The 18,997-nt window shown below is 39.8% G+C and overlaps 1 protein-coding gene across 1 annotated transcript in view; it reads left to right on the top strand.

Annotated features, from left to right (window-relative positions):
• ARHGAP42 (Rho GTPase activating protein 42) overlaps positions 1–18,997 on the top strand; it is a 165,922-nt gene that overhangs the window by 92,591 nt on the left and 54,334 nt on the right. Inside the window, exon 5 of the mRNA XM_065832144.2 lies at positions 13,549–13,650. Coding sequence (XP_065688216.1) covers positions 13,549–13,650 — 102 coding nt within the window. The remainder of the gene's footprint in view (positions 1–13,548; positions 13,651–18,997) is intronic.

Raw genomic sequence — 18,997 nt, forward strand, 5'->3', positions numbered from 1 at the left:
TCCTGATTTTTGCTTTTTTCCTCTGGATTTCAGTGTCTATGTATAGAGTCTTCTGTGAATTGACCCAGATCCTAAAGTCTAAAGTAGCTGAATTGTTGCTTTATCAGCTGCAGCTATCTACTTTTCGATTTGTAATTTGCATTTAATGAAAATGTATAGTATAAAAAAGATTTTTCAAATGGATCAAATGTATGTTTACTTTAAAATATAGCTATTCAAATAAATTTATGGAAGCAGGAAGCTGAGTAAGACCTGCATCAGTTTGGTCATCTCTATTAAAGTAGAAAATAATTGTAGTGCTACGGTATGACTACCCACTGCTTCTTTTACACTTCTGTGTGTGAAATGTTTGGGATGTTTCAAAAATAGTGGTGAAGAGCCCAGTGTGCACACACTTCATCTTGTCAGGCAGTCTTATTTTCTTCTGTGGAAAACCAAACCATTAAGTTGAGAGATATCTCTGGCTGAGCACCTGGATCCAGAGGCCTTTTGTCATTCTACAAATGCAGCAAAACGATTTTCTCATTGCAGTTTACTTCAGTTCAGTAACTGGTTTTGTTCAAAGTTGAGAAACGTTTAGGAAGTTAACTGAAAAAAAGGAACAGTCCTAAAAACTTGTTTCACTTTTAGTGTATTCCTTTAAAAAACAAGAGCAAAAACTCAGATCTCATAACTAAAAGATTGTGGACACAGTGATTAAAAACTGTTAGTTCAATCCATTAACTGCAGCTATTTGTTAGTAAACAGTTAATATTATGTACAAAGTCTGTTTTAATATATTGTACTGAATGCATTCTTTCTGTTAAAATTTAAGTATGATTAACTGGCTGACTGACTAAAACCAGTTTCTGAACCTGTGTTGTTTCTGCACTTTAATAAAACTCTAATTTACATCCCAAAGAAAACAGATATAAATTAAGGGTAAATAAGTTAGTCGTCTGTAGTAAATAGGAAATGTTATTTATTGTGTTCTGTCAAAACATTTAAGAATTAAAGCTTAGAATAAATGTGTTAATTGGTGAAATTGCTGAGGTCAGTATACAGTGTATTTATGTTGGCAAAAAGAACCATTTATTAAAAAAAAATCTATGGCTAGTAAACCAGAAAAATAAAAACTTAGGTAGCAAGTGCGCAATTGCTAATTAAATTAAGACTTTTTTCTTGCTAATTTAAATTGGGCCACTGTCACCCATGTCACAGGAAGGGTTCAGGGACACTGTGTCTGGACCCCACGCAGCTGCTTGAGCCTGCTGGGCTCCTGTGCCAGGAGCAAAATACGAGCGAGGACGATCGCCTCCAGACTTCATTTCCAGTTCACAGGGGAACTGAACTTCTTGCTGGGTACTTCACAGCACTGGGGATTTGGCAACTATGCTCAGAAGCCCTACTCATCTATTTTGTCCTTTCTAGCCTTGCTCTCAGCCACTGCATGGGGAGGACTACATTCCACACCTGAAAAACAGGACTCAAGGTTGTTGATGAGACTCTTCAAGAATCTCAAGGAGGATTTAAGAGAGATATAGAAAGTGACCGATTGCCTGTGGCACAGAGCAGGACACAACTTGTGGGAAACAGAGAGTTTAGTCTTTTGCCCCCTGCACAAGGTCTCAGTCTCCATCCAACTAGTCAAAGACATCTATTCCCCTGCTTCCCCAGGCTCAAAATAGGACTCCACTCTAAATTTTACCATCTTTATGAAATCAAATTCATAATGTTTTCAGAAAGGCAGCTGCATTCTCTTAGCCTACAAGGGGTTATTTTAGAGGTGTGCTCATGGATGTTGCATAGTCCACAGCTGTACCAAACATGTAATACTTACATAAATCAGGAGGCTTTTTACAGGGGCATAAATTAATCTGTGAATCTACTTCTCTTTCTCCATTGCTTCCCTTTCTTCTGTAGTGTATTTAAGGTAAGAGCATAAAAATAGATGTATTATGTTTTGGCATTACTCAGATGATGCTGAGTCTAGGGGTGATTATTCCACACCTGTGGCAGAGTTGCAGTTTCCATTCTAAATAGAAAACAATCTGATTGGGACACTTGGCTGTACAACCATAGGTTTCCCTTCATCTAGTATATTGTTCGGTCTATGCAGCAGGTTCTGCAGCAGCCTGGGAATATACAAACTTGAACTCTCTTACCATTGTAGCAATTTTGCTTTTTGCACGGCAAGTATAAAATATAATAGCTCTATTCCAAGGTGTCGTGGGTGAGAGTAGTTGGCAAGTATCACTTATGTACTGTAACAAAAGATAGACATCATTACTTGAAACTTTAATGTATCTTGGTGTAGATATCGGAGCACCAAGAGCCCCATCTTTCTGGCACATGAAACACCTTCGTTATTTCAGGATCTTTCAGGCTGAAGTAGTCACCACAGAACCATTTGTTCCTGTGGAGCTTGCCAAGAAGGGATGGTCGCAGATGGTTGTTTTGATGAGAAGGTCATCCCTCCATAAGAAGTAAACTGAGAACATGGGTTGAGCTTAACGACGCCACTGGGGAGGCATGACTCTTCACCCTAAAGTGATAGTTTGTGTTCCTTTATCAGTGTTGTTAGAGGGACTCTGAAAATAGATGCTTTCAAAACAAAACAGAATCTCTTCTGACATTAACCCCAGACTGTTTCCTCTTTTTTTTTTCCCCTTCTCTATCTGTAAACAGATAGCTTCCAGTTCTGTGTATTAATCTGAAAACTTTCTCATAACACGCCTCAAGTGCTTCCTCAGGTCAGCATTGTGGTCCCATAGCGATGACGTGGAAGGTGGCGTGGGACCCCGAGCTGTGCTGGACGTGCTGCTGGCACGCTGAAAGCAGGGACGTCGCTGACTGGTTGGCATAGATGAGAGAGAGATTCCCAGGGTATCTTTAAAAAGATACTACTACTTAAGAAAGAGATATTTTTATCTTTTGCTTTCAAAATAAAGCAGTGAGTATGTGATGATATAAACTAGTCTCTCGGAGCTGCTTTATTTGAATGACATTATATTCCTTCCAGCTTTTTTTGCATTTTCTTTCCTTTAAGTGCACAAAGGGAAGAAGATATTTGGTAACGGTGCTGCTCAAATGGCCTCATCATACACAGTTTACTCACGGACCGAGACATTACTGAAATACACCTCATTTGGGAGGGAATCTATCACAGAAAGGAGGTGTGGATGAACCCAAACTGGCCAGGTGTCCCCATGCGGGGAGGAAGGAGAAAGCCAGTGCTGCGGGAGGAATGCGGGTGAGGAGAGCAGCAGCATCAGGTAGGGGAAGCCAGTGGGGAATACTCAGGGAATGGGTGGTGGCCTCTGAGGGAGACAGAGGAGCGGACCGAGAGAAGCAGCAATGGCAGGAAAGGGACAGCGATGGAGACCAAGGGAAGTTGTTGACTAGTGTAATACAGTTTTAAAAACGGGATGTTCTTTTCGTAGTTGAGAAGTTCACCACCCAGACTGTTAGGATGAACCCGAGCCTTGCTGTCAAGCGCAAAGTTGATGCTACAAATGGTGTCCTGCCTGTAGCGACCCTGTGCTGTGCTTGCACTCCACATAGCTGGATTCTGTATCTTTAGTATTTCTGTGCACTTACATTAACACCTGTAGAGCCAAGTCTGTGTTCTCTGTCCTTAGTATGAGAACCAGAGAATCAAGAAAAACAAACTCTTTTCACTATTGGCACTGCACTGGATAACAGGTTGGTATGACTACTGAACTTGAAAGGCCCGTTTCTAGCTGTCTACACATGAGTGAAGCTGAGAGATTTGTCCCTGCTTAGTCTAGATGCTGATGCAGAAGATAAGGTAGAAATTGGAGCTGCCTGTTCCCGATGAGTAAGACCAACCCTCTTCAATATCACCCGTTGTCAGTGTTGCTCGTCTGCTGTCCGCGCAGTCAGTGTGTGGCACTGTTTGCATCAAAGAGTTGGCTACAACCCCCCAGATCTATGCAATGGTGTTAGGTGTGTCTTTTCCTGTAAACCTCTTTTTCTTTGTTTGTCCCACTTCATTGCCTGAACTGAACTGAATTTGCTGCATGTTGAAGCAGAAACCATAAAAAACATTGTATTTTTTATTTCTTTTTAATGAACTTTAGGAAACTCCGTAAGCTTGTACTGGAACTAGATAATGAGAAAAAAATATATATATATAACTACTTTCTGCTTTTGCAGACAAGCTCTCCTCTCCTGACTGATTTCGTAAGCATTAGTGTTAACAGCTTTACATGGATAGTGTTGCCAGCTCAGTAACTTCAGCATTTTGAATATTCTAAATCTCAACATGTGTTATTGCTGATGTGAATGAGCGTCTTTCCTTTTGTCATGTAAGTGATAACTTAGGATTGGGTTGTGTATTTTTGTCATTTACTGTCTACTCAGCATATATAGCTATATTGATTTCTAACAGTTATCTGCATTGCTTATGACATGGGCAGTTTATTTCATATGAATTTTGATGAAGTATACAGAGTTAATTCAAGCTTCTTTCTGAATTCCTAAAGCGCATGGATAAGTTTCTTTTTAAAATAATTTAAAGTCACAATCTTTTGTATAGGAGCAAGACACCCTTTTACTGTTCATCTTCAGGAAACCGTCCTAAAACTGCCTCAGAGAAGAGTTTGAAAACTTGGTTTCTGCTGTTGTAGGGAGCTTCTTCATATTATTTAAGCAGTAACACACTGGTATCCTAAGTAAGATATTCCAGCAAAAAATACTTCATGTTTAGTAGACAGTAAAAACAATAAAAGTAGATTACGTGTGTAGACTCACCAGTCCTGCTGTTTGGGCAGGGATTTAACAGATTCCCAGACATCTAGCAGTTACTCCTGGAATCGCCAAGTGCCAAATAAACTCGAGACAGCTCTGCAGCTGAATAACAGAGTCAAACGTGTCCTGCTTAGCGACCTGCCAGTGCTGGCAGGTTGGCGTGTCTTTTCACAGCAGTGCTGGGAACTTTCAATGGTGTTTTCCATTTCGAGAGAGAATATTTTTGAGAGAAACGAATGACATTCTACGAACACATTTATTCATTTAATAGTAACTGCTGCTTAATTTGAACAGAATTTTAGCAGAAAATTTTCACTATTTCTATGAGATCTATTTTTTAGTCTCAACTGGTATGCACCCTCTGCACACATCTGATGGAATTAAATAGGGAAGTATTAGGAAATCGCTGTAGGATTTTACTGTAACAGGAAATGCTTTTGAAAGTACCTGATATTTGGATCTGTCAAGACATTACACAAGGAAAAGAAAATTTTCTTCAGAATTTTATGAACCTGAAAGTAAATTATCTCTTGCAGGTTTATTTAGTGGTTTACGCAGATGTCAACTCCATCCTAAACTTAAATTAGTTTTGGGTTGTTTAAAGTATGTTTTTAGTTTTATGCATATCTTACCTGATTTTAATTGAGGTTATTTTTTAAACTGACAGTTTTTAACAGCTGTCTTCACGGCTTTAATGCTGCTAAACACTTTTGTATTCCCAGTTTATTGCCTTGTCATACTTCATAGTTGCAATATGTTCTTTTTATTATAATTATTTGTGTCACACCATATTCTTTTCTGGATATTCATGGTTTGCATATGGCTGTTCTTTTTTAGTAAATGATTGATTTAAGGATTGATAGTGTTAGGACATTTAATTTTCTACATGGTGCATTCAGCTTCAATTTGGAATTGTTTTCACAAGCAGTTATGAGTAACATAAGTCATAATTTATGACTATATTAACCCTATTTCATATTAAGCATCTGTCATTTCTTTATAAACTATATCATAACTTTGTTCCACTTAATATTATTTGCTAACAATACACAAGCAATGCCCATTAACCTCCTAGCTCTCTCGCAGATTTGGAGAGACACTATAGCCTCATGATATGTTGAATTCTGATTGGGAGGAGGGAAGGAGTTTTACATCCCATTTTCACCTTTCCTTTTGGAAGATGTCTTTTAGCCTTATCTTGAACAGTGACCATGCACATAACAAATCAAAATGTCTACCAAAAAGAAATCCCCCCATTCAGACATCTGTCACAATGCAGTCTGTGGTCTCAGATGCCTATGATAATTTCAACTTTATTAAAACCAAACAAAAACCACCAGCCACCCCCCTGAGAATTCCAAGCAAAACCTCAGGCAGAACAAAATGTAAGGTGAATTTATTTCTTTTCAGAAGAGAAGTTCTGAGACCTCATGTTTTCCAGGAAATTCATAGGATCTGAGCTCAAACCAATCTTTCCAAGACTAAGTCTAGTTTAGTTTCTGGTCTACATCTCTATTTTTCTTTGCCCTACTACTTAGCAAGACATGATTCCCGAAATTTACAACTCCAAATGAAATTCCAGCAACTTTGTAGAAATACATTTTGATTTTTTCCTTGGAAGGTAATGAAAAACGTATCTTTGACAAATATATTTCAAGTCTGAAATTCCAGCGATGAACCATCTCCAGTGTGTTGTTATATCAACATTTTTGCAGTTGTTGTCAAGGATAAAGAAAGGGAACGTGGCTTTATTGAGCTCAGTGGAGTTCACCATTGCCTTCAGTTTCTTCTGCTGACAAATGTGTCTGACTTGATCTATATTCAAGTCTTATTATGGCACTTCATGCCAGTTTCTGCATTTTCTGCATCTCAGCTTGAGTTGGCGAGAAAAACATCTGCTAATTTAGGGTGGGGGGAAAAATAAATCATCACAGCCACATTTCACAATATTCACTTGTTTTCTAATTAAGTAAGAGATTCTCATTGAAATTTTTTCTTCAAATAGTTTCTTTGCAAGGTTTTCTGCTTTCATTTCCTTTAGTTATCCCTCTAAAATCACCCCTTACAAAACAAGGATATTGTTTTTGAACATTTCTCTGAACTAATTGTGCAGGGCTTTTTGTTTTAAAGATTTTTGTGTTAAAGTTTAAATATGAATTCTCAGACAAAGAGTAAAATATTTTATTTAGGGACAGACATAAAATTTACCTAAGATATGCTAAAAGATAAATATAGCACCAAAAGTTATTGCAGCTAGAAAAAAATAGAAATGGGAAGAATAGCAAAGGCTCTTTATGAATAATAAGAGGGATCATTTATGTAATAATTCTGAAGATACTTATAACAATTTTGATGTAAAATACTAGACACAATGTAGTAGCAAACATAGACCCTAAAAAAAAAATATCTGTTTTCTTGGTGTTCCCACTGGAAAAGAGAAGTCAGCTTCAAAACATCAAAAAATACTACTTGTGGTTAAAATCTGTAGGAATCATGCCAGTGATTTGTTGCATGCATGTGATTAGTTACAGCATGGAGTCAAAACCAAAATTATCCGACTCAGTTGACTCACCTTTTTAATAATTGATATCTGATCTTTTCACAACCATAGATTACTGTAAAATGAGGCACAGGAGAGAATCTTTTGAATCACAGAATCATTTCAGTTGGAAGAGACCCTCAGGATCATCGAGTCCAACCATAACCTAACTCTAGCACTAAACCATGTCCCTAAGAACGCTGTCTACACCTCCAGGGATGGTGACTCCAGTGCTTCCCTGGGCAGGCTGTTCCAATGCCTGACAACCCTTCCCATGAAGAATTTTTTCCTAATATCCAATCTAAACCTCCCCTGGCACAACTTGAGGCTGTTTCCTCTTGTCCTGTCACTTGCTACTTGGGAGAAGAGACCAACACCCTCTATGCTACAACCTCCTTTCAGGTAGTTGTAGACAGTGATAAGGTCTCCCCTCAGCCTCCTTTTCTCCAGGCTGAACAGCCCCAGTTCCCTCAGCTGCTCCTCATCACACACATGCTCCAGTCCCCTCACCAGCTTCATTGCCCTTCTCTGCACTGTCTCTAGTACCTCAATGTCCTTCTTATGATGAAAGCCTCAAAACTGAACACAGGATTCAAGGTGGGGCCTCATCAGTGCAGAGTACAGTGGCACAATCACTTCTCTAGTCCTGCTGGCCACACTATTCCTGATACAAGCCAGGATGCTGTTGGCCTTTTTGGCCACCTGGGCACACTGCTGGCTCATGTTCAGCTGCTGTCAATCAACACCCCCAGATCCCTCTCTGCCAGGCACTTTCCAGCCACTTTTCCCCAAGCCTATAGCGCTGCCTGGGGTTGTTGTGACCCAGGTGCAGGACTCGGCACTTGGCCTTGTTAAACCTCAGACAACTGGGCTCAGCCCAACAATCCAGCCAGCCCATATCCCTCTGTATGGCCTTCCTACCCTGCAGCAGATCAATACTCCCACCCAAGTTGGTGTCATCTGCACACTCACTGAGGGTGAACTCAGTCCCTTCATCCAGGTCATTGATAAAGAGATTAAACAGAACTGGCACCAATACTGAGCCCTGGGGAACACCACTCATGACCAGCTGCCAGATGGATTTGGCTCCGTTCACCACAAACTCTTTGGGCCAGGTCCTCCAACCAGTTCTTTATCCATCGAAGAGTACACCCATCCAGGCCATGAGCTGACAGCTTCTCCAGGAAGTTGAGTTGTTACACTTCTAACTGGCATATCTATAATTAATGGTGTCTTGAGCAAAATTTGTTTCTGAAAGATAATTTTCTCTTTTTGGAGATAGTCTAATCAGTTTTGAAATAGAAGTAGAGAAAAACTAAGCGGAGAGAACAAAACCAGGAATTAAACCTGGATCTGCTATTACATCGCTTGACTCTATCAAGAGGGTACTGGAAGTTAGTAAAACTCCGTGACATGCAGAAGTTGAGCATTTAGTTAAGGGCTTTCCTAATGGGATTGTTAAAAATTTGAGGCATTTAAAACTGTAAATATTCTGGAACTGATTTAAGATTTAGTGACCTGACACACCTGAGAACAGTTAAACAGCCATAGAGAAACATTTACAGTACTTAGAGTCTGCAGAATTTGATCTGTGCAAACAGTACTGATGTCTTCTACATCATTGTAAAATACATCAAGGATTATTTTGTAATTTTTGTTTTTCTGTGTTTACATTTTTTTATTGTGCTCTCTTAATTATCTCACGTGTTTTTTTAATACATTCATGGAATCATAAAATGGTTTGGGTTGGAAGGGACCTCAAAGATCATCTAGTTCCACACCCCTTGCCATTAGCAGGGACACCTTCCACTAGACCAGGTTACTCAAAGCCCCATCCAGCCTGGCCTTGAACACTTCCAGGGATGGGGCATCCACAGCTTCTCTGGGCAGCCTGTTCGAGTGTTTTACCACGCTCACGGTGAAAAATTTCTTCCTTATATCTAGTCTAACTCTACCCTCTTTCAGTTTAAAGCCATTATCCCATGTCCTAGCATGACATGCCTGTGATAAAAGTCTCTCTGCAGCGTTCTTGTAGGTCACCTTTGGGTACTGGAAGGCTGCTATAAGGTCTCCCCAGTGCTTTCTCTTCTCCAGTTTGAACAACCTCTATTCTCATCTTGTCTTCATAGGAGAAGTTCTCCAGCCCTCGGATAGTCTTTGTAGCCCTCCTCTGGACTTGCTCTAACAGGTCCAACATAGCACCCCTCCTTGTTGGCTTGTCTGTCACTTTGAAGTTATCATCAACACCCACATTCCAGGAACCTCACGAATGGCTTATGCTCTGCTGTGTTGTCCCTCTAACAGATATCGGGGTGGTTAAAGTCAGCCATGAGGAGCATGGCTTGTGAACGTGAGACTGCTCCTGTCTGTCTATGGAGGGCCTCATCTGCTTGGTCCTCCTAGTCAGGTGGCCTGCAGCAGACCCCCACTGTAATGTCACCTGCCCCTGCCCCTCTTTAATCCTGACCCATAAGCTCTGGTTGGCTCCTCATCCACCCCCAGCAGAACTCCATGCGTCCCAACTGGTGATAGACATGGAGGGTGAAACCCTCTCCTCACGTCCCCTGCCTGTCCTTCCTGAAGAGCCTGTAACTTTCCATTCCAACACTCCAGTCGTAGGAGCCATCCCACCACATCTCTGTGATGCCAGTAAGATCACAACCTGGCAGGTGTGCGCACGTCTCTAGCTCCTCGTGTTTATTCCCCATTCTACGTGTGTTTGCACAGAGACATTTAAGTTGGCCTCCAATGAAGCTGACTTACAGGTTGGACTGGCTGGAATTCCTTTGTGCTGCTCTTCAGGTGCTCTCCTGCTGACTGAGGTCCTTCTCCTGGCCCTGGGCATCTGCTGCTGCCACTGCCATCAGACTGGTAGGAGTGGGATGGATTGAGGTTCTCCATGTCCAGCAGCTTTAATTTAAAGCCTAAAGTTTAAAAAGTTAAAATTCTAGGTTGTACTTTGACAGAAATGATTGATAAGTTTCCAGGGCAAATAGAAAGGATGAGGATTACTTGCAGGAAGGTCATGTGAGGAAGAAAGGTGACTGGAGTCTGCAGGGAGTAAGAGACATAGCCCAGAGGTCGGGAACAGTGTCTTCTAATGGCCACGTACCTCGTGCTTTGTGTCGTGGCTGGTGCTGTGTGTTCTGGTAACAGTACAGGATGAGCTTTCCTATCCAGCCACATCTCTTTTCTCCTTGGGATTTGATCCAAAGTGGAGTCTAGAGGCAGAAGCAATCCTCTGTCTCCTAACGTTTGAGGAGATAGTTTTGCATGGAAACTTTCTTTGTAAACCTCGTGGCTTGTGGAAAAGTAGTATTGTCAGTCTCGTGGGCACAGAGTATTTTGGGGGTTGCAGAACAGGCTAAAGCTGGAGTGAGATACGTCTGTGACTCCACTTAGGATGCGGCTGTGCTGTGAGTCACCGGCTGAGTGTGCGAGGTGAGAGCGATCTTGGCATAAACTGCCGTGGTTCTTCTCTTCCAGAAAATGAATCACCTGCTCATGAGTGTATCTTTTTTGTTAATTTTTATGATGTAAACAGTTTTCAGACGCTTCAGTGCATTCAAATATGTGTTTTTTACTGACATAACAGAAGACATTTCATGTGAAGGCGACTCATCCACCTGTTGGAGCCAGGGTTTTTTTAGACTTTTCCCATAAACATGTCTGAGGGATCAGTACAGTGCCAGAAACATTGTCCTGCTGGCACCGCACCCTTATTCCCAGAAGTATTACCAAAGTAAGACACTAATGCAGTCAAAACTGCCAAGTAATCTTTATTGTCAGTCTGCTGCTATTTATTCTCTGCACTTGGTCCACTTGCAGTCTTGAAGGGAGAGGTTTTCTTTTGTTAAAAAATGAAGAAATTGTTAGGATGTGCTGTCCCTGAAACACTGTGCTCAGACTAGAAGCTGTCCTCATATCAAGGAAGCCCTAGGCTGATACTTTTCTCTGTCATTTAGCTGGTGTAAACACTGTAAAGGTGGTGGTTGAGCAGATGACTGTTTTATCAGTCTAAAGGGTGACCAGCATTGCTAGCAGAAGACCAGGAGCCTTTAAATTCTGCATGTCTTCACAGATGATACCATGGAGATCTTTGTGAAGCTTGCAGATGTCGGCACAAAATATAACCAGCTGGATTTGGTGCACTGGGAATAGCATTAAATGTGTGAAGGGACTCCTCTTGGCATTGACATTTGCGTTTTTCGTTGCATCACTTGAGTTTGCCCTTGACATGAAGATTTCCTCAAGATGGTGACTTTACCACCTGTGTCTCTTGGATTTTAAAATAATCCAGTAAATTTTTTAGTCCAACACCTTAACATCATTGTCTCAGAAGATAGTATGCAACTAACTGCACCTTTTATTCAAAATAAGCTTATCTGTGGCATATGATCAACTGAACTTGGTTTCTGTTTGTGACCAAAGAAGATGTTGAGATACTCAGGTTGCTCTTGCTTGATCACAAAGACCCATCACTTGAGTATTCCCCAGGAAAACTGGGGCTGTGGAACCAACCTGTGATTTCAGTCCCACAGAAGTTCATTTGTTGGTTAATAGGTCATTTGGTGAGGCCTACCTTCTGCCTTCTCTCTTTAAAGAATGTGTTTGTGAAAGATTATTGATACACCTTCTTTTTCCCTTGCTAGGCAAAATACAAGCTTTTCATTTTTTCCTTTTTGCCTTTTTTTACCTCTCATTTGCAATTAAATAAAGAACGGCATTGGGAATTTTTCTGTATTGTTAATTAATATTTTGTTGGGTCAGGTGCCTTCTTTTCCCTCTGTCTTCTGAAAATACTTTTATTGTGAGGTAATGAGAACATTAAATTGTGCATATTTTTCATACTAAATATGTATGAATTTTTTTCAGGATAAAAAGTATACAGTGTGTTTTATAATCTAGTATAATTACCATTGCGAACTTTAGTCACTGGTGCTAATCAGTAGGTGGTTTGTTGTTACAGCTAGTTGATAAGTTTTCATTCATAGCATTAAATTCTTCCTTCTGTTTCTTATTTCTCTGACTGACCTGACTTTGCCATGATATGACAAAGAAAAACAGGGTGGTGCTACAATTTTCAGGGAGAAAGGGGTCAGAAAAATAATCACTACAGTTCTGAAGATGACCTGATGTTACTGCATTGTGTCCAGTAATTAGTTTTTCCACCATTAATAGCTTTTGCACATGTGTAAGTAGGACTGCTGGTCTTTGACTTTCTTTGTTTTCTCAAAATATTCAACTTGTTAGTCATTAGAAAGAATCATTACGACTTACGTAAGATTGTAAAGGTCGCTGGCAGAAGTTTGTTCTTAATTGGGGGATATACAATTTTATAATTAAAAACTATATTTTTATTGTTAATGATATTCTCATGGGATATTTACTTTGATCCCTTCTCCTGTTTCCTGAAATTTGGCACTTCTTGAAAGATAGAAAAACTTGTGAGAAAGCTTTCTTTGTCTTAAATTTCAGAATAACCTGGTTTTAAAAGTTGGAGTATAAATTTTAAATTAGATCACAGAAAATCTGATGTTCCTTAATCTGCTCATAGCAATAGCTTTCTTTTGTATTATCATGTATTACAGTAGTCTTACAGTAGAAATGTGAGGATTATCTGCACATGATGGGGAAAACTTAGGAGGAGTGGGAAAGGAAAAAAAGCAGGATAACTCTTTTCAATAAGACAAGTTAAATATTCAGACACATCAAAACATTATTGGAAACAGACTTTTGGACCAATTTCCTTTTGCAACCACGTATGTTCTTTTCCATCATCCTCATATTTTAAGAGTGTGGGTGGAAAATAAGCATATGTAAGTCTTAAATGCAAAGAAGAGGCCTATATCATAAAATTTATTATACTCGTCTTCCTCTTCCATGATGTTTTTATTCAGCAAAGACAGTGTGACAGGTAGGTACATTTATAAAATTTGGGAAAGATTAGTTTGCGTTAAATGTCTGCAAGATACCACCTACATAAAACCTCATGTATATTTATTATGGGAAACTATTCGAGTCTGTTGTATAGGTTTAGTACTTATGGGGAAAAAATCCTGCTTAATATTGCATTTAATAATTGAGTCAGTCTTCCTTCTATGTTCAGGCCCAGTTCAGATTTAAACCCTAAAAACATCAAAACCAACAAAAATGGCTTTATATCCAGGCCTATTTTGGTGCCTATTATTTCTCTTAATTTAAATTACCTGGGACATTTAGTCAAATACTTTACTTGGCAATATTTTGTTTTTCAGGATGGGAAGAAGAAATTTGACAAGGAAAGTGAGAAATACTATTCCATCCTAGAGAAGCACTTAAATTTATCGGCAAAGAAGAAAGAATCTCATTTGCAAGACGTAAGCACTAAACACACTCTTAACCAGTTTCACATTGGCATAGAGATCATGATAGCGAAGTGGTTCTCTCCAAGACATGGTGTATTTCGTTAATGTGAAATTGTGCTGATTACTTGAGTCACACTTGTTGTGAATGTAAATTCTTCAGTGGGATTATGACCCTAATAAGAGTTATATATTTTAACAAGGAAATGTTCTGCTTGTCCAACTTCGTGTACTTCAGGTAGAGCTCATGTTTATTGGTTGCAACAACGGAATTATATTACTACAATGAAAATGTTACTTTTATAAGGTATATGTGGAATATTTAAAAGACAAATAGTTCATTGCTTTTTTGCTGTTTAATTTATTACTCGATTAAGTTATGCGTCTGTTTCACATAAATTTTAATCTGTGAGACTGAACTGAGGTCACTTTAATGGTCCTTTTTTGTGCCTTTTTTCTTCCTCTTTGTCGCCTTATTTTGAGATTGGAGCATCATGCTCTGAAATTGTATCCACGACTTCATCTCTGAGTCTAAATGGCTAATTCTTTTCTGTTACACAAACCAACAAAACCAAAACCACACCACTTCTAGTTTAACCGGAGGATTCCAGGGCTTTTCGATATGGTGGTAGAAATAATTATGAATTGTCTTTGAGGCAAATTACAGTAAAACCAGCAATTTGATATCAATGACACTTGGGAATTTGTACCAAAAGTAATTACAAATTATTTTGATGGGATTACTGTTCTCGCAGTGACTCTTAGATCATGAGGATTAGTTTGCAGAAGGAGTTTTCACAGGAGATGTGACCGTTGCTTAGTCACATAATGTGGGATTTTTTTTTTCATGTTTACCAGTAATACTATAATTAGAATTAAATGAGGCTTAGCAATTTAAAATTTGTAATACTGTTTATACTCCTGAATTACCATTGCTGTCCATATAATAATCAGACTAGATAAGACATTAGTTATGTAGCGTTGGTTAATTGTTCTGCTTGTATGCCCAGGTTTTACATGTACAGCTTTCACTTTTCCTAAACATCGTGTATATTAACGAAGAAGCAGTTCTGTTAGAGGCTAAGCACCAACTGAGAGAAAAAAATTCTCATCAAAAAGTGGAAAAGTGAACTTAAGCCCCAATTTACTCTAGAATAGAAATAAAATACATAAAATAAAATATTTTACTCTTGAGACATGAGAATAATTACAGTCTAAAAACAGCAACTGAAATGAAAAGTAACAACTGTGAATCTAATAAACTGTGGTAGAATAACAATGGATTTGGCTCAAGTATATAAACTAATGGGAAACCGAAAAAATTTTCCACTGTGTCCTTAAGTGACATCTCTGGATTTAAAAATCTTGTAACTGAGGCTGAAGTTTTTTTGATTTTCTGGACGTCCTACTTGTAAAGCATCTGGGGCATAGCTTGTTATTTCTGTCTTCCCCAGTTTTGTGCAGCTATAGGTGTGCTGAATCAGCAGCACACACCTACCATAAGTAGAAGTACAATAACAAATTAGTACCGAAAATGTTAACTGGGGAGACTTCTGGCCTCTATCCGTATCGTAAATAAAACAAAGCCAAGCACCAGTTCCTGACCTGAAATTGAAGTGGTAGCTCTTAACTTAAAAGCAGCCTGTAACAAGGATGGGGACAGACATTTTAGCAGGGCCTGTTACGACAGGACAAGGGGTAATGGTTTTAAACTGAAGGAGGGGAGATTCAGGCCAGACATGAAGGAATTTTCTACAGAGAGGATGATGAAACCCTGACCCAGGTTGCCCAGAGGGGTGGTAGATGCCCCATCCCTGGAAACATCCCAGGCCAGACTGGATGGGACTCTCCGTAACCTGGTTGGGAAATTACATATTAGAGAGCAGTGTAGGGGAAAGGGACCTGGTGGACAACAGGATGACCATGAGCCAGCACTGTGCCCTTGTGGCCAGGAAGGCCAATGACATCCTCAGGTGTATTACAAGGGGGGTGGTCAGTAGATCGAGAGAGGTTCTCCTTCCCCTCTACTCCGCCCTGGTGAGACCACATCTGGAATATTGTGTCCAGTTCTGGGCCCCTCAGTTCCAGAAGGACAGGGAACTGCTGGAGAGAGTCCAGCACAGGGCAACAAAGATGATTAAGGGAGTGGAGCATCTCCCTTATGAAGAAAGGCTGAGGGAGCTGGGTCTCTTTAGTTTGGAGAAGAGGAGACCGGGGGGTGATCTTATTAATGTTTATAAATATATAAAGGATGAGTGCCATGAGGATGGAGCCAGGCTCTTCTCGGTGGCAAACAATGATAGGACAAGGGGTAATGGGATCAAGCTGGAACACAAGAGGTTCCACTTAAATATGAGAAGAAACTTCTTCTCAGTGAGGGTGACAGAGCACTGGAACAGGCTGCCCAGGGAGGTTGTGGAGTCTCCTACTCTGGAGGCGTTCAAAACCTGCCTGGACATGTTCCTGTGCGACCTCACCTAGGCGTTCCTGCTCCAGCAGGGGGATTGGACTAGATGATCTTTTGAGGTCCCTTCCAATCCCAAACATACTGTGATACTGTGATCTGGTTGAAGATGTCCCTGCTCATAGCAGGGGGTTGGACTAGATGAGCTTTGAAGGTCCCTTCCAACCCAAACTATTCTATGATTCTATGATTCACATTCAGAGTGGTTTGGGTGAGCCCCATGTGTAGCCCTAGTCCAGGACAGAGTTCTAGGAGCAGTCAGACCCCGAGCAAAGAACCCAGTGGTGCTGGTGGCTGGGGCTTTAGCTCTCAGTGCAGGGGAAGGGAGGTCTTTGCCTCCAGCCGTCATCACACATTTAGTCAGGTGGGAAAACCATTTTTTGTCTTCTGCTGTCACACTGAAAAATACTTCTTGTTTAACCCACTGTTTCTTTTAATTTTTGAGGTTTCTTGGTACCTCATCACATTATGTGAGCTAAAGCATACAAGGAGTAGTTCTTGTAACAGTACTGGGCTTTTTTACACATCTCTTATGAATGCAGCTGAGAGCACTTTAGGCATCTAAAGTTTTATGGTCTGAACATATTCTATAGAGAGTGATTTGCATATATTCATCTAATTGAAATGTGTTGGATATTTTAAGAGCCTGCAAGACTGGTTATGCAGTTTACATAGATAATGAGAGGTTTTTTCCTTTAGCATCAAAAAGAAACTTTATCATCTTTTCACTGCCTCTGAGAGTCCAGAGTGGAGCAGAAAATGGTCAGAATTGAGTGATGTGAAATTTAATAAACTCTTGATTTTATTTCTCTGGAATCTGTTCCAGAATCAGGCATAGAGTAAAGGCTTCAGTCACCAAGATTATCTGAAGTTCTGGTACAAGTTTTAGTGATATCCTACGTCAATGAAAATATTACTCCCTATAACTAGATATCATACAAATAGAGACTCAGAATCATATCCATCAAATCTTTTTGGTTTTTACATGTAGTTTGAAGTCATAGAAAAATGTGTGAAAATCCATTTAGCTTTTGAAACTTCAAAATCACTTTCAAAGTGGTTCTTACATATCTGAATCCTCAGTGTTCACACAAATCCATAAGCTCCTACAGAAGATATATTTTGGAACTTATGATTTAGTCCTTGTACACTAGTGGTGATTATGACCTTAATTTAAGAACCCATGCATATTTGAGATGGCACTTAGTTGTATTAAGTATCATTACAACTATAATCTGCTTAAATGCTGTTCAGAATAGAGATGGATTTAATTAGGTGTTTAAATACTTTTTCCGAGTCAAAGCCTGAAAGAGCTGATTTCTAAAACTAGTTTCTATTGTTTGCTTACCATTACAAGTGAGGGCTGAGGTCTGTCTCAAGTGCTTATTCACTGCGCTTCTGTGAGTGAGGGTTTGCTGGATCATGTCCCACAGTGCTGGCACCTGGTTCTGTTCAGCTTTGCAGCAGTATTACCTTTGTGATATGTGTTTTGTGAAATAAAATTATTAACACAGGGTATCAAAGAAAACAGTAACTGAATGCACTACATTAGTGGCACATATCAGAATCAATTCTTGTCGAGGGTTAAGATTGCGGGGTGACAATAAAACCCTGGCAGATGTATTGTTAACCTCCTCTCCCCCCCTCTTCCCCCTTTTGCCCCTTCCTCTCCCCCCTTCCCACTCAGGACAGGCGATCGGGAGGGAAAGAAGGACAGAGAGAAGAGAGTTGGAAAAGTTAAAGATGTTTTACTAATGCTACTAATAATAATAGAGAAAATAACACAAAATATACAAAACCTATCTTGAAAGTCCTGGCAACTGCAGAGCTGGCACCCAAAGTCCTGGATTAGACTCTGCAGCCAACCGGAGCTGGATTCAGTCTGTCACTAGGCCTCAGTTCGCAGGGATGACTCGCAAGGTCCTCTCCTAATGTCGGCCATAAGCAAAAGGAAAAGAAGAAGGGAAAAAGGGATGAGATCCTCATGATCTCCCACTTTTATATGAAGTATTCACATGAATGGGATGTTATACACAGTTGGCCAGTTTCTTGGTCACCTGTTTCTCGTTGTCCCTCTCGCGAGATGTGAATCTGTCATAATCAATAACTTCGCATTCCATTGCTAGGTTTACCAAAACATGTATCTGGTTCTCCAGGAAAATGCAGCTAATATGAAGGCTTTAGCTGACAGGCAAATTCACTAAAAGAGAAACTTGTTTTTTAACAAAACCAGGACAATTCCGTGGTAAAGCACTTGTTTATTGGAATTTTGAGTGCTTGATTTCTGCTTTGTATTATTAGTTTTTGTACTTTATTTCCTGATAAGTTTTTCGTAGTCATGGGAAGGAAATGCTAAGTGCTGAACCATTTGAAAGATACCACTGAAGCCCATGCTGTGAAGTAGCGCTAGAGCACTACTCTAGGGAAGTGGATCAATATTATTAAGAGCCTGTGTGGTCAAACCATGTCCTTAACTAAAGAAGCGATGTTAGTTACATATAATGTTATTGATGACCAAGCCCTGCCTGAAGAAAATTACTGACGTTTTTCATTTCTACTGTTAAAATTGCTAAGCCTCTTTTATGATGTTTACTGGTTTAAAGTTTGCTAGCAAGTGAAGACAATATCTAGCTTTTCCAGTTTTCCCATATTTGTTATTTTTAGTGCCAGAATAAAACTAGAGAATGGCACACGTCAAAAATAGCTGAGCTGGTTTCACTCACATTGCAAATACCTGATAAAATTTCTTTTTGACCTAAGACTAATGTAGCCCAGAAGGTATTTGTTTGAGAAAATGGTTTGTTATGACGAAAGATGAATTAAAATGCAATCTGTGTCTCTTCTTTAGGCATTATCCACATACTGCACTGCTTGTCTGTTAGGTCCCTCTCTTATGGC

Source organism: Patagioenas fasciata, chromosome 1 (assembly GCF_037038585.1).
Source record: "Patagioenas fasciata isolate bPatFas1 chromosome 1, bPatFas1.hap1, whole genome shotgun sequence".
Classification (NCBI taxonomy): Eukaryota; Metazoa; Chordata; class Aves; order Columbiformes; family Columbidae; genus Patagioenas; species Patagioenas fasciata.